The sequence below is a fragment of the Elephas maximus genome, chromosome 4 (genome assembly GCF_024166365.1).
Source record: "Elephas maximus indicus isolate mEleMax1 chromosome 4, mEleMax1 primary haplotype, whole genome shotgun sequence".
NCBI classification, from domain to species: domain Eukaryota; kingdom Metazoa; phylum Chordata; class Mammalia; order Proboscidea; family Elephantidae; genus Elephas; species Elephas maximus.
This window is the reverse complement of record NC_064822.1, coordinates 190,359,543-190,376,324: the sequence shown is the minus strand read 5'-3', so window position 1 is coordinate 190,376,324 and position 16,782 is coordinate 190,359,543. Positions and strand designations below refer to the sequence as shown.

General features: G+C 45.5%; 1 protein-coding gene across 3 annotated transcripts in view; it reads right to left on the bottom strand.

The window, feature by feature from the left end:
- The window catches only part of ATXN10 (ataxin 10), a 214,281-nt gene that overhangs the window by 136,620 nt on the left and 60,879 nt on the right, over window positions 1-16,782 (bottom strand). For all 3 annotated transcript variants that reach the window (XM_049884658.1, XM_049884655.1, XM_049884656.1), the window contains one exon: window positions 9,440-9,520. In XM_049884658.1, coding sequence (XP_049740615.1) covers window positions 9,440-9,520 — 81 coding nt within the window. The remainder of the gene's footprint in view (window positions 1-9,439; window positions 9,521-16,782) is intronic.

Below are 16,782 nucleotides of genomic sequence, written 5' to 3'. Positions count from 1 at the left end.
AAGGGTGATGTGATTCCCATGTAACCCATCCAGGGTAACAGTAGTAACAGTGACAGAAGGGTGATGTGATTCCTGTAACCCACCCAGGGTAACAGTAGTAACGGTGACAGAAGGGTGATATGATTCCCGTGTAACCCACCCCAGGGTAACAGTAGTAACGGTGACAGAAGGGTGATGTGATTCCCGTGTAACCCACCCAGGGTAACAGTAGTAACGGTGACAGAAGGGTGATGTGATTCCTGTAACCCACCCAGGGTAACAGTAGTAACAGTGACAAAAGGGTGATGTGATTCCTGTAACCCACCCAGGGTAACAGTAGTAACGGTGACAGAAGGGTGATGTGATTCCTGTAACCCACCCAGCGTAACAGTACTAACGGTGACAGAAGGGTGATGTGATTCCCGTGTAACCCACCCAGGGTAACAGTAGTAACGGTGACAGAAGGGTGATGTGATTCCCATGTAATCCACCCAGGGTAACAGTAGTAACGGTGACAGAAGGGTGATGTGATTCCCGTGTAACCCACCCAGGGTAACAGTAGTAACGGTGACAGAAGGGTGATGTGATTCCCGTGTAACCCACCCAGGGTAACAGTAGTAACGGTGACAGAAGGGTGATGTGATTCCTGTAACCCACCCAGGGTAACAGTAGTAACAGTGACAAAAGGGTGATGTGATTCCTGTAACCCACCCAGCGTAACAGTACTAACGGTGACAGAAGGGTGATGTGATTCCCGTGTAACCCACCCAGGGTAACAGTAGTAACGGTGACAGAAGGGTGATGTGATTCCTGTAACCCACCCAGGGTAACAGTAGTAACGGTGACAGAAGGGTGATGTGATTCCCATGTAATCCACCCAGGGTAACAGTAGTAACGGTGACAGAAGGGTGATGTGATTCCCGTGTAACCCACCCAGGGTAACAGTAGTAACGGTGACAGAAGGGTGATGTGATTCCTGTAACCCACCCAGCGTAACAGTACTAACGGTGACAGAAGGGTGATGTGATTCCCGTGTAACCCACCCAGGGTAACAGTAGTAACGGTGACAGAAGGGTGATGTGATTCCCATGTAATCCACCCAGGGTAACAGTAGTAACGGTGACAGAAGGGTGATGTGATTCCCGTGTAACCCACCCAGGGTAACAGTAGTAACGGTGACAGAAGGGTGATGTGATTCCCGTGTAACCCACCCAGGGTAACAGTAGTAACGGTGACAGAAGGGTGATGTGATTCCTGTAACCCACCCAGGGTAACAGTAGTAACAGTGACAAAAGGGTGATGTGATTCCTGTAACCCACCCAGCGTAACAGTACTAACGGTGACAGAAGGGTGATGTGATTCCCGTGTAACCCACCCAGGGTAACAGTAGTAACGGTGACAGAAGGGTGATGTGATTCCTGTAACCCACCCAGGGTAACAGTAGTAACGGTGACAGAAGGGTGATGTGATTCCCATGTAATCCACCCAGGGTAACAGTAGTAACGGTGACAGAAGGGTGATGTGATTCCCGTGTAACCCACCCAGGGTAACAGTAGTAACGGTGACAGAAGGGTGATGTGATTCCTGTAACCCACCCAGCGTAACAGTACTAACGGTGACAGAAGGGTGATGTGATTCCCGTGTAACCCACCCAGGGTAACAGTAGTAACGGTGACAGAAGGGTGATGTGATTCCCATGTAATCCACCCAGGGTAACAGTAGTAACGGTGACAGAAGGGTGATGTGATTCCCGTGTAACCCACCCAGGGTAACAGTAGTAACGGTGACAGAAGGGTGATGTGATTCCCATGTAATCCACCCAGGGTAACAGTAGTAACGGTGACAGAAGGGTGATGTGATTCCCGTGTAACCCACCCAGGGTAACAGTAGTAACGGTGACAGAAGGGTGATGTGATTCCCGTGTAACCCACCCAGGGTAACAGTAGTAACGGTGACAGAAGGGTGATGTGATTCCTGTAACCCACCCAGGGTAACAGTAGTAACAGTGACAAAAGGGTGATGTGATTCCTGTAACCCACCCAGCGTAACAGTACTAACGGTGACAGAAGGGTGATGTGATTCCCGTGTAACCCACCCAGGGTAACAGCAGTAACGGTGACAGAAGGGTGATGTGATTCCCGTGTAACCCACCCAGGGTAACAGCAGTAACGGTGATGGAAGGGTGATGTGATTCCCGTGTAACCCACCCAGGGTAACAGCAGTAACGGTGATGGAAGGGTGATGTGATTCCCGTGTAACCCACCCAGGGTAACAGCAGTAACGGTGATGGAAGGGTGATGTGATTCCCGTGTAACCCACCCAGGGTAACAGTAGTAACGGTGACAGAAGGGTGATGTGATTCCCGTGTAACCCACCCAGGGTAACAGCAGTAACGGTGACGGAAGGGTGATGTGATTCCCGTGTAACCCACCCAGGGTAACAGTAGTAACGGTGACGGAAGGGTGATGTGATTCCCGTGTAACCCACCCAGGGTAACAGCAGTAACGGTGACAGAAGGGTGATGTGATTCCCATGTAATCCACCCAGGGAAACAGCAGTAACGGTGATGGAAGGGTGATGTGATTCCCGTGTAATCCACCCAGGGTAACAGCAGTAACGGTGACGGAAGGGTGATGTGATTCCCGTGTAATCCACCCAGGGTAACAGCAGTAACGGTGACAGAAGGGTGATGTGATTCCCGTGTAACCCACCCAGGGTAACAGTAGTAACGGTGACGGAAGGGTGATGTGATTCCTGTAACCCACCCAGGGTAACAGCAGTAACGGTGACGGAAGGGTGATGTGATTCCCGTGTAACCCACCCAGGGAAACAGCAGTAACGGTGACAGAAGCGGCAGTATAAACAGTAACAGCAGCAGCAGCATAGAAGCAGAGATACCAACAGCTCACATTTACTGAACTGTAATTACAAGCCAGGCAGTCAGAATCTTACATTCATTTCGATTAGTTTTCACAACAATTTCGTGGGGCGGCAACTACTATTATCGCCATTTTACAGATGTACCCGGGTTCCAGAAAGGTTAGCTAACTTGTCCACGCTAGTGAGCAGTACAGCGCTCACCTGCTCTTAATTCCTAGGCTATACGTCTGGATTATAAACCCACAAACTACAAAAGTGCTTTACCAAGAGCTGCTCATTCATTTGCTGATGTTCGCTCTGATTCACTGGGAAGGAGGCCCAGAAAATGGCAAAAAGGTAGGCTCTCTTTTTGCTGAATCATACCATGTCAATTGATTTTGAGTCTGTATCCAATATTTCCTTACCAAGCGATCTCCCAAACAAGCTACCAGCCTGTGGGTAAAGGACTCAACAGATTTTGACAATAATTAAAGAGCTAGCACCAGCAATGACCTTTAGAATGTACACAGCCCTTTTAATCATGCACGTAAGGGTGACGGGTTACCTGTCATCCACGCTCAGGGCAGGGGCTGTGGCTCACTCCACGCCAGTAAGCCCCAGTGGCCCACAAGTAGGCGCTTCGTTCGGCAGCGCTGTTTTCCCAGCTGACCCTCAAACGTCTTTGAATCAAACAGCCACTTACCCAGGGGAAGTTCCAAGTCAGTAGGCTGGGCCTCAGTGGAGTAGCATGTGCTTTACCTCCTCAGGTGATTCTGAGGTGTGCTCTCACCTGAGAAGCACCACAATGTCTCACCAGGCCTCTCTGGTGAAACTATCCCCCGAATACAGAATTCTTTCAAACACCTCTTTCAAAAGCCTACTTACTACAAGAACCACGAGTGATACCTCCCTCCTCCCTCCCACTCTGAGTCCCTGACACCCTGTATTGCCTCCTCTCCTACCAGATATGCCCAGTATTACAATTATTAACGTATGTATCCTGCCCCTCTCTAGGAGGCTCTGAGATCCACGAGGGTAGGCACAGGGTCTAATTAAGCCTGCCATCTCCCCAAAGAATACAAGCTCGTGCCCTGTCATAGCAGGCGGTAAAAACTACTTACGGAAAGAAATCAAATGAAAGAAATGTCACTATAAGAAAAACCAGAGGGGGGTAAAAAGTGCACATAGCTTTTTCTTTTCCTCTGTGTAAGGCGCCATGTCTTTCTGCAGTTAGGCCCCATTTTCTTTAATCTGAAGGGGTCCAATAGATTCAAAAATGTGCTGGTATAATTAAATTGCTTCCATGTGTGTATATGTGCAATTTAGAGGGCACCAGAAACAAAAGTACAAATCTTGAGCCAGAATATTTTTGGTTGCTGTTTCTTGGAAAAGAAGTTTACTGCAGCTGGAAGTCTGGACGAGGCCATGTTACCATGCACAGTGTGGACTGCGAAGGCCCACCTCCAGAAAAACCTATCTCCCAATGTGATTAAGGGCTTATTATCATTCCTTTCCTCATTCATTATTAATACCATGACATGCAGAACACTGTCACTCCATCAGCATTAGAGAGCCAGACCAATCGACGGGCGCTCAGGAAAGGAGAAATAAACAAGATGAAAAAGAATGATCATCTCTGTTGTTACAAGGCTCTAATTTCTAAGTCCTCATATAATGTATCAGAGCCCTGGTGGCTCAGTGGTTAAGAGCTCGGCTGACAACCAAAATGTCAGCAATTCAAATCTACCAGCCGCTCCTTGGAAATACTATGGGGCAGTTCTACTCTGTCCTATCAGTGTCACTATGAGCAAGAATCAACTCGATGCCAACAGGTTTTTTTCACAGAGTATATCAGAGGGGGGTTTAAATGTTTTCTGTATAACACAAATGTTACCCTATCTCAATGGAATTTAGCTATAGGCAACACAGTACAGTAGTTACCAGAAGGGACTGTGGACCCAGACTGCCGGGCTGTGCCACCTACCAGCTGTGTGCCCACGGGCAAGCTATTTCACCTCTCCTCCCCAGCGAACCCATCTATGAGGCAGGGACAATGTAACAGCAACTTTATGGGGCTGAAGCAATGACTGAATTACTGAATTAACGTTGTACACTGCTTAGGATAGTGCCTGACTTACACAACAAGAGCTGTGCGCACATTTGTTAAATAAAAAATGTTACATGTTTTCACTGGTAACATCTCCACAGTGAAAACAATTAATACTCACAGTACAAAACTCAGAACAAAGGTGAGAGTGGGTGACACTTCTTAGATTTACGGTGTGCCCCACTAAATATTCTGTTTCTGACTTACAAGAGATCCTCACAGAAAATCAGCATTCTGAAAAGAGCAAGCTCTTGTCTTAGGATGCCACCTTAGCAGCTCGGTATGCCTACAGGGGTCATAAATCTGGTCCCCAAGGACACCAGTCCCTTTTCCTGACTTCTGCCCTGCAAACAGCCATGCTGTGCCTTCTGGAGCTCTGTCCTCCTGTCACCCTCGGGCACGAACACAACACACAGACAGCGCGTGCCTCTGCTGCCCCCAAAATCATCAGGGATACAAATTTTTTTTTTGACTGACATACTCCAAAATGACATTATTAACAAAATGATGCTACAAAAAGCAATATCCCTTTCCTGAATACTAGTGAGCCTTGGTGGTGCAGTGGTTAAGAGCTCGGCTGCTAACCAAAAGGTCTGCAGTTCGAATCTACCAGCCGCTCCTCAGAAACACTATGGGGCAGTCCGACTCCATCCTATATGGTCCCTATGAGTCGGTATCGACTCGACGGCAATGGTTGGGTCTTCTGGTTTAGTGTATTGGACAACTTTGTGTTTAGCACACCACAGTACTCAATAAATGCAGGTTCAACTAAAAATTAATGGAAGGATGAAGGTCCACAGGAACAAGTGATCTAGCAACAGCACACATCAGTCTAGTACTCTCCAAGCTTTCTGATCAATAAAAAACTTTTCATCATATGCTCCCGAAGAAAAAACCAAACCCCTGGTATATGTAATTGATAATCTAGTACACTTACTGATGAAGACCAAAGACCACAGCCTTCAGTATGGATTACACCTCAACAAAAAGAAAACAATCCTCACAACTAGACCAATAAGCAACATCACGATAAACAGAGAAAAGACTAAAGTTGTCAAGGATTTCATTTTACTTGGATCCACAATCAACACCCATGGAAGCAGCAGTCAAGATATCAAAAGACACGTGTCATTGGATAAATCTGCTGCAAAAGGCCTCTTTAAAGTGTTGAAAAGCAAAGACGTCACCTTGAGGACTAAGGCATGCCTGACCCAAGCCAAGGTATTTTCAATCACCTCATACGCGTGCAAAAGCTAGATAATGAATAAAAAAGACCGAAGAACTGACGCCTTTGAATTGTGGTGTTGGCGAAGAATTTAAGATATACCATGGACTGTCAAAAGAAGGAACAAATCTGTCTTGGAAGAAGTACAACCAGAATGCTTCTTAGCAAGGATGGCGAGACTACATCTCACATACTTTGGACATGTTATCAGGAGGGACCAGTCCCTGGAGAAGAACATCATGCTTGGTAAAGTAGAGGGTCATCGAAAAAGAGGAAGATCCTCAACCGATGGACTGACACAGTGGCTGCAACAATGGGCTCAAGCATAACAATGATTGTGAGGATGGTGCAAGACCGGGCAGCGTTTCCTTCTGTCGTACATGGGGTCGCTATGAATCGGAACTGACTCAATGGCACCTAACAACAACAACATACGTTAAACTATATATTAAATACTAGTAAAGCTGGTTTGTCAATAACAAATATAAGCAGATGTTCTACTACTTTCTTGCCATACTCTACAGGATCGTCTTGCGCACCCCACTTTAGAGACCATTACTCTTGTCTAGCAACCCTAAACTGATTGGCTGGTCAAGAGATGAAGGACATAGAACTGAAGAGAGGGCAGCAGCGCAGGGAGCAGTTCTGCGCATGACAAGAAGTAGAAGAGACGCAGGGAAGAGGACGGGTCCTGTGGAGCTGTTCTCCATGTCTCTCCCTGTCCCCACCGTCTCCCACTGCTCTACCAGCTTTTTTCCAGGGTGTCAGGAGCCCCAAGATTGCCATCTCATTATTTGACACTTTTTCCCCCGGAACACAGACAGAAACAAGGAGGCAGAGCTAGATACAGCCAGGAACCGAAGCAAGTTGACGTTACAATTAAGAAGCAGTGGCAACCTCCAAGCTGAGCACCGCCCCTGACAAAGACAAGAGTCTGGATTCGGCTGTCTCCACCGTGCCTCCAGGGCTGCAACCCTTCTACTCCCAGTCAACTGGACCGTCCCTCATCTAAAGTACCGACACAGGTATCTTAAAGGCGTTTTTCAATAAGTCCTCAATATTTATTGTTGCTATTCTGTTCCAATACAGATTCTGCTGGGTGTTGAGGACAGACAGCTAGTAGGTCTCAGTTCAACAGAAAAGCAAATGATCATGATATACCTACAGATGACGCTGGAATGAGATTTTGCCTGGGAAAAGTCAGGAAAACCACAGAAGGTGTTGCTAAGTGTATGTTCACCAGGAGGAGAGGTGGAGGGCAGAGGATTCCAGGCAGAGAAAAGGGCACGTGCAAAAGTAAAAACCTCTAGGGAAGGCCCAGAGAACTGGGGAGAGCTCTGTGTGGCCACAGTATAGTGACGGGGCAGGGAGGGCGGCACGGGTAGAGTAGTGGGAATGAAGCTCGGTTATAAAGGGCCTAATACGCCAGGCCGTGGGACTCAGCTGCCCCCTGCAGGCGATGGACACCACTGAAAACGGCAAGGCAGCAGCCCCGTGGGCTCTCATACTAGTCAAAGGCAAACTAGGGATGTGAAGAGAGAGTGTATTCATAACACTGAGACGGCTTAACTACAAACCAGGGTCACTGACCAATACCATCTGGAAAACTGAGAGGGAGGAGCCGAGGACAACGCTGAGGTTTCTTACTCAGCAGATGACCTCACGTTAATCCGTATACTAAACTACTGAGGAGTAAGAAGACGTATCCATTTGTTCATTCTTTCATTTTTTTCGAGCACCTGCTGTGTGTAAGCGAGCACTGGGAGGTATGGTGCCCTGCCCTCATGGCGCTAACAACCTAACATCAGACAGCACGCTAGGACACGATGCATGCTAAACCACGTGATGGGATGGCAGCACTTCTCCTTCTGAAGAAAGTTAAGGTGGAGGGAGAAGAGCACATCTGAGCGGAAACCTGCAGGACACAGGGAAGCATCTGGTACATTCTGAAAAAGGAGGACGGGAAACCTTTAGTGTCCCGTTCCCATCTGGTCAGGTAACGGGCAGCTTCAAAGCAAGGAAACTCTGCCTTCTCTTTGTGTTCAGGTGATTCTCACTGCAGAGCAACTCACTCATCTACACCACATGTATCAGGTTATTTATTTTTGGCCAAAAAAAAAAAAGAATTCTTTTTCTGCAACAGAAGTATGCACACGGGGGGGGGGGGGGTGGGGGGGGACAGCTACTGGATTTATCAGCCTGATATTTAAACTGATTTTAAAAGCATCAACTTTTCCTTTTTGTTAGAGATATTTTTAAAAATTACTGAACAAAAGATTACAAAGGACTGCATGAAATTTAATTATTGGAACCCAAAAACACAGTCAGAAAGGATTTCAAAACCATGGCAATTATAAAAATATGACTATAACCGGAAGATTAACATCTCTTGCAGTTTTTGATCATCGTTGTCTGTGATTTCTGGGTAAATTTTCTTATCTTCCTAAGGCAGCACATACAACCAGAAGTGAAAGAGTCCTGTGAATCATTTTATTCATTCCCCTGATTTTATAGGTGAAGAAACGCAATTCAAAAATGGGTAAAAGACCAGGCTGGGTTCACATAAAGGACAAAGCCCGGAGCCAGGGTCTTCCACTCCTGGGTCACTGCTCTGCCAATGACAGCGACGGCTGTGAGGTCATGGACAGGTTTTAATTTTCCTTTAGTCTGAGTTATCTTTAAAAAAAAAAAACCCAAACTCGTTGCCGTCAAGTCGATTTCGACTCATAGCGGCCCTATAGGACAGAGCAGAACTGCCCCATACTTTCCAAGGAGCGCCTGGTGGATTCAAACTGCTAACCTTTTGGTTAGCAGCCGTAGCTCTTAACCACTATGCTACCAGGGTTTCCAAATGATCCTTAGACAACTACAAGCCTAGTACCCTACATCTCAAGTGACCACACAGTGATATCAACAAATGAGCATATCTCAAATACACACCTGGGGGAGGTAGCTGCCTGGGTTACTAGCATAAAATCAAGGCACGAGCATAAGATTCTGTTCTTACTGTTTTTTTTTTTTTCTGTTGTTCTTTAATACGCCTTTACTGAATAACAGCGCCAACCTGGATTCTGCAGCCCTACGTAAATCACTGCCCACTGTGGCTAAGCTATAATGTTAACCAACCAATTTAAAACCATGACTGACACAGAAACATGTATTTAGAGACTGTGTGGCAACTACGAAACCACGCCACTTTTCAATCATATGTACAGGATACTCTAGATGGAATGCTAAATGCTCAAAACCACACTGGTTTCTGGGGTTACCTTTCTGGATTGGTCAGTTTGGCATACATGGCTTTTACCAATTCCGGGCTTTTCAGAAAATGGTCTGTAATAACCAGGAACCTAAGAAAAAAGGGGGAGAAAGTTTGGTTACTAGAAACATAGTAAAACAGACATGGCTTTATCTACTTCAAAGGCATGTATCACACACAAAAGAATTCCTTTTTATTGGATTTTTGATAAGCTATAATCTTAAATGTCTTAAGAGGTTCATGTGAGATTTTTCTATTAACAGCCAAAAGAGAAAAAAACTTCCAAATATTTTTCTCAAATTTCACTTCTGAAAAATTTAATGAAATACTTCAAATTTTCTCAACTGGAGGAAAGGGCCTATGATAGTTCTTAAGTAGAGAAAGGAAAATACCTCCCGATAGTTTATGCAGTAAAATGAAATTTAGCTGCAAGTTCAACTGTAAACAGAAAACATATTAAATTGTTTTAGTCAAACTCACCAAAGAAATGGACGTGTCATCCATTTCATTTAAGCATATGCCAACACCACACTGGGCTGATTACCCTCTCTGTAAACAGAGATCTCAAGTTACCATGAAAACACCCTCACTGTCAAGCTTATGGAAATACCCAAGGCAAAGACTATAGGCACAATTTCTTCAAAGTACCATTTTGACAATTAAAAAGATTGAATAGCATTATTAATTAATTCTGAATCACCTTTACCAGAGGGCATCTGAAGGAAACAACTAAAGAATACCCTGCTCATTACCAAGGTTTTAGTTCCAATATAAAGCGTTAAGTAAATATACTTACAATTTATTTAATCACCTGTTAACAATCAAAATAACAGAAGTATGTCTTTCACTATGATAAGACGAAGTACATTGACTACGACAGCACACTGTCACTTCATATAAAAGCACGTTAACATGTATTCCATTTCTTCTACAACCTCTAAAATAGCTTATCAACACTTTGATATAAAATATTTCCAAAAATAATGGATAATACTCAAAATTCTCAAACAATTTTCAAACTGATTTAGGTAGGTCATCAAGCTGCAATGACAGGAATTCGTGGGTTCCAAGCCGGGTATGCAAACAAAACTGATCCTCAAGTTCATTCCTGATTCAGCTATTTGGAAGTCAAAACTGTGTGCAGTAAGAACACTCATTCAAAAACAGGAAGCTCCAAGTACTGTGCTGGGGCTGCAGACACAGATGGGAAGAGTTCACAAGCCCTGCTTCCACACTCCCCACAGTGGAAAAAGACACACAGACAGGTCACTAGAGAAGGGTGTGTTACGTGCAATGAACAGACATCATGCTTTATAGAAACATCCACATTTACCCAACCAACCCTGGGGAGAGGGGGCAGCAGGGGACAGGAAGAACCAGGAAGCTAGAGGTGTCCCCAGAATCCCCAGGAGAAGGGGGAGGGCAGGCATTTAAATTAGAGGAGCAGGAAGGACCCCGGAAAACAACATGAAGGAAAGCAGAGCACGTGCTCAGGAGGCCGTAAGAGGTAAACCCTGCCAGGGCTCCAGGAGAGATCCCAGAGCCAGAGCTTAGCTCCTCAGCTCCCCAGTGCTGGCAGCGCTGCCAGCAAACCGCCCTCGGCTCGGGGCCCCTCAGAGCTGTCTCAGCTGCACCAAGTCCCCTCAGCCAAGGTTGGGGTTTATTTAAGACCACGGTTTCATATTGGTAATCTGTGTTCTCCTCCTTTTTGCTCAATCAGTCAAACTAGAGATTTACCCATTCAGTTGATAATTTTAAGGAACCAGTTTCTGCCTTTGTTAATTACTGTTCTTCTGCTTTCTATTCAACTGATTTCTGCCCTTATTTTTTACTGTTCTCTCTGCTTGCTCAGGATTTACTGGGCTCCTCTTCTGCCAGTGTCTTAAAAAGAACTGGAGGTCATTGATTTCAGGTCTTTCTTCTTATCCGTGCTCCCTCTGCAATCCCTTGGCCTCTGTCTTAGTTTTAGGCTCAGTTAGGCCTTCATCGCCTTCTGACTCATTTTGACCATCTCCAACATAATATCCACACTACTGCTAGAATCAGACCTTCGCAATAGGGATATTTCACCATTAATTTCTCTCCCCCAGAGCTCTTCATGGAGCCCTGGTGACACAGTGGTTAAGCGCTTGGCTGCTAACCAAAAGGTCGGCAGTTCGAATCCAACAGCCGCTCCTTGGAAACTCTATGGGGCTGATCTACTCTGTCCCCTAGGGCCGCTGTATGTTGTCGGAATCAACTCGATGGCAACAGGTCTGGTTTGGTTTGGAATTTCCAAAATTTGGCATTTTCCTACACATCCTATTGTTGTGGTTTCTGATTTAACCTCCTTGTGGTCAGAGGACAGACTGCAGATGACCTCCAATCCTTTGTATATGCAGTCAGAGAACAAACTGTGTAGGGCCTGCAATCCTTTGTATATGTACCGAGACTTCTTCAGAGCTCAGCACAGGCTCTGCCTTGGTGAACACAACACATGCAGCTGAAAAGAAAGCGGGTTTTCCAAGTGTTGAGTCTTATGTTCTACAAGCGTCACCCAGATGAAGGTGGATGATAGCACTACTGGGATCACCTATGTCTCTACTGATGTTGTGTCTACTGGTACCATCAATGGCTGAAGAGTGGGCATTAAGATCTCCAACCATCACTTCCTCTTCCGGGCATAACTGAATACAAATTTATCCTCCTACCTTAAATACAAATAATCCGAGAAGCTGGGCTATATGAAGAAGAACAGGACATCAGGATTGGAGGAAGACTCAAACACCTGCGATGTGCAGATGACACAACCTTGCTTGCTGAAAGTGAAGAGGACTTGAAGCACTTACTGATGAAGATCAAAGACCACAGCCTTCAGTACGGATTGCACCTCAACAGAAAGAAAACAAAAATCCTCACAACTGGAGAAATGGGCAACATCATGATGAAGGGAGAAAAGATTGAAGTTGTCAAGGATTTCATTTTACTTGGATCCACAATCAACAGCCATGGAAGCAGCAGCTAAGAAATCAAATGAGCCACTGCACTGAGTAAATCTGCTGTAAAGGACCTCCTTAAAGTGTTGAAAAGCAAAGATGTCACCCTGAAGACTAAGGTGCGCCTGACCCAAGCCATGGTATTTTCAATTGCGTCATATGCATGTGAAAGCTGGACAATGAATAAGGAAGACCAAAGAAGAATTGACGCCTTGAACTGTGGTGTTGGTGAAGAATATTGAATATACCATGGACTGCCAAAAGAATGAACAAATCTGTCTCGGGAAAAGTACAACCAGAACGCTCCTCAGAAGCAAGGATGGCGAGGCTGCGTCTTATATACTTTGGACATGTTGCCAGGAGGGATCAGTCCCTGGAGAAGAACCTCATGCCTGACAAAGTACAGGGTCAGCGGAAAACAGGGAGGCCCTCAACGAGGTGGACTGACACAGTGGCTGCAACAACGGGCTCAAGCCTAACAAGGATTGTGAGGATGGCGCAGGACCAGGCAGTGTTTCGTTCTGTGGTACATACGGTCACTACGAGTCGGAAACAACTCGACGGCACCTAACAACAACAACCTTAAATAAAAGGAGCCCTGGTGGTACAACTGGATAAGCGCTTGGCTGCTAACCAAAAGGGTCTGCTGTTTGACATTCTGACCACTCGCTCTTCAGAAGAAAAGACCTGGAGATCTGCTCCTGTAAAGATTATGGCCTAGGAAACCCTATAGGGCAGTTCTATTCTGTCACACGGGGCTGTTATGAGTCGGAATCTACTCAATGGCACACAACAACTTTAAACAACTACAAAATCATACAAAAATACACGAAACAATGGCCTTCAGACAACAGACCTGAGTCAATCATGTTTTGGGAATAAAAGGCACTTTGGAGAAGTTTTTCTTAAACAATCAAAAAAAACCTAATAAATGCCTGATAAACATGATTTGATCAATCCTTACGGCCTACATAGCCGGACTGAGACATTTGGTGAATGAAGGAGTAAGTTCTACGTGTCGAAAAGTGTGCCTGAGAAGTACAAACTGAAGTAAAAGGGTTTTCCCTGGATGGGGTGAGGGTGCACACGGGAATGAGCCAAGGACAGAGGAAAACGAAAGCCGGGGTCACAGCCACCACAGCACTGCCTCTGGGACCACCAGTAGCCATCTGAGAAAAAACGAAGGCATGAAAGTGAACCCATAGTTTTCAAGGATATAGCAAGATAATTCCAAGTGGATTAAACGTAACATATAGTTATGGCCAAAAATGCGGAAGATATAAAAAAAAGATTAATAAATGCATCTACTAAAAATCAAAAGCTTTTACATGAAAAAATGTGCCACAACCAAAGTCAAAAGGCAAATAAAAAGCTGAGAAAATAATTTGCATTTTATGTCATACAAAGGGCTAATCTTAATACAGAAGAAAACTGCTACAAATTGACAGGGAAAAGAGCAACATGCTAGTCAAAACGTGGGTAAAGAAAATGAGAAAGCTACAGAAGAAAGAAAAAAAGGCTCTTCAACATGTAAAAAGACACTCAACCTCGTAACAAGAAAACTATACAGGGATACCAGGTATACTGTTGCCGTCCAGTCGATTCCAACTCATAGTGACCCTATAAGACAGAGTAGAACTGTCCCAAAGAGTTTCTAAGGAGCACCTGGTGGATTCAAACTGCCAGCCTTTTGGTTAGTAGTTATAGCTCTTAACCACACCACCACCAGGGTTTCCACATATAGGGTTGGCAAATCCAGAATTTCGATAGCACACTCTGTTAGCAATGCTGTGGGAAAACAAGGACTCTCAGATTCTTCAAGGAGAGTATACACTGATCTAACAACGAAAGGCAACTTGGAAATGCTTATGAAAACAATGAAACTGTATCGCCTTTTACCCAGCGTTTGCACTTAGGAGTTCATCCTATAGACACAGACACTGGCCCACATGCACCAAGACCCAAGTATGAACAAGGCTACTCACTGCAGCACTGGGCAGGCGAGGACAGCTGGAAACCACCTCAACGCCCGCTGGTAAGGGGCTGATTAAATAAACTCGAGTATATTCATACAATGGGAAAAAACGAGGAAGTTCTCTATATAGTGGTATGGAAGGGTCTCAAAAATGCACTACTTAGTGAAAGAAGCAAGAAGTCCAGCAGTGTGGGGAGCAGACGTGACAGCATACCTGTTTAGGGGGTGGGGTTGGAGGAACTAAGTAGGTGGCTGGGAGGGAACCTACGCATTTTGATATTTGAACCATATTAACGTATTATCTACCCAAAACTTAAATACATCACTTAAGTGGTATATCCGGGCGAAGTAATCTCATACTTAATCCCATTTAATAAACATTCTGAAGAGTGAACGCATTTCCTTATCTTGATGAAGAATCACTCCAGCTGCTGGCTCCTCTGGTTTCACAGAAAAGAGACAGCAATGCTGGAGAAACCAGGTATGTTTGGTTTTAACAGTAGCTATTTCTTTTTTTTTTTATTTCTAGGCTTGCAGTTCTGTAATTTCTTTAAAATGTCAATCAAAAGTCTCTACATCTCTTCTCAAACAAGATAAAAGGAAACGGAAAAGGTGAGCTGTCTTCACCTCTCCACCACGGCAGCTTGATAACACAGAATTCAGGTTCTCTAACACCGAGGCCAAAACCTTACCACACACATGCCCACAGTCTTCAGCGCTTCCCTGAAAAAGAATTACGTCACAGACTGACCGTTACCAAAACATGTCTTCTTCCTCTCTACAGTCCTAACAGCAGCCCCTCTCTCTACCCTAAGCCATCCTTCAACATTAAGTCTCGCCTTCTCCAGAAGGCTGTCCCTCGCTCCCAGCCCAGTGGGCGGCCCTGCGGCATGCTTCCGGGACACCTTGCTCTTCTTGAGCTTCGCGAGCCCGTACTCCCACAGCAAAAACATCTCCACTTAGACGTAGAATGGGCATCGCAAATTTAACATGGCCAAAAGAGAACTCCTGGTTTCCCCTACGCCCACCCCCCAAACTGCTCCACCCATCCTATTCAGTCATGCAAGCCGAACACCTAGCTCCTATCCTTCCCTTTCTTTTTCCCACTTCACGCCCACAGATCAAGTCCATCAGGAAGTCTCAACAACTCTCCCCGTGTAACACATGCCATCTACTCATTTCTCTTCATGCCCACAGCCACTACCCTAATCTAAGCCACCAACACCTCTCACCTGGCTATTACAACTGCCTCCTAGCTAGTGTCCCATCCTCCATCGCTCCTCCCCTCACCCCCAAGTTCAACCTCTGTCCAGCAGCCAAAGTGACCTTCTAAAACATTAGCCAGGGCAATACACTGCCTCCCACTGTACACAGAATAAAGCCAAACTCCCCACCCTGGTTCACAAAGCCCTACCAGGGCGGCCTCCAGTCCCTTCACCAACCCACTGTAACTACCCTGGGCTTTCTAATCCTAAAACAAGGGCCTCTGTCTTGGGGCCTTTGCCCCCAGTGTACTCACTGCCTGGACTGTCCTTCCCAACCTGATCCCACCTTTACCCAACCGTCTTCAAATGGCAGTCATTTACTTCTGAGCTCAAATGTCACCAAGTCAGAGAGGGTTTCCTTGACCACTAAACTTTAAAAGACCACCGAGTCACTATATATCGCATCACCTCACCACAGAACTTAATCAAGATCTGCTGTGCTTTCACCTTCTCATGGTCTGTCCTGCCCACCAAGGAGCTCTGGTGGCACAGTGGTTAAAGCAATCGACTGCTGACCAAAAGGTCGGTGATTTGAAACCATCAGCGGCTCTATAGGAGAAAGATGTGGCAGTCTGCTTACACAGAGATTTACAGCCTTGGAAACCCTATGGAGTCGCTATGAGTCGGCATCAACTCGATGGCAGTGGGAGTGGGTCCTGCCCACCATGCATATTAAAACTGCCTCTAGTGATAAAAACTAATATAGTGTTTAAGGCGCCCTGGTGGTACAGTGGTTAAGCACTCGCCTGCTAACCAAAAGGTAGGCACTTCAAACCCATCAGCTGCCCCATGGGAGAAAGAGATGGCAGTTTGCTTCTGTAAAGACTTATATCTTTGGAAACCCTATGGGGCAGTTCTACTCTGTCCTATAGGGTTGCTATGAGTTGCAACTGGACTAAATGGCAGTGGGTTTTTTTTTTAGGGGGAGAAAGTGTTTACTATGTGTAGCATTCTAAGGAACAGCTCAGTACTATGTCCTTTTCTTCAAAGCATGTATCTAACACGTTACACATCTACTTGTTTCCTTGTTTTGTCTCCTCCACTAAAACATAATGTCTGATTAATCTTTGAACGCTGATTGCCAGGAAGAGCGCCTGGCATACTTAAAACACCCAATCGGTAATTACTGAACCAATTA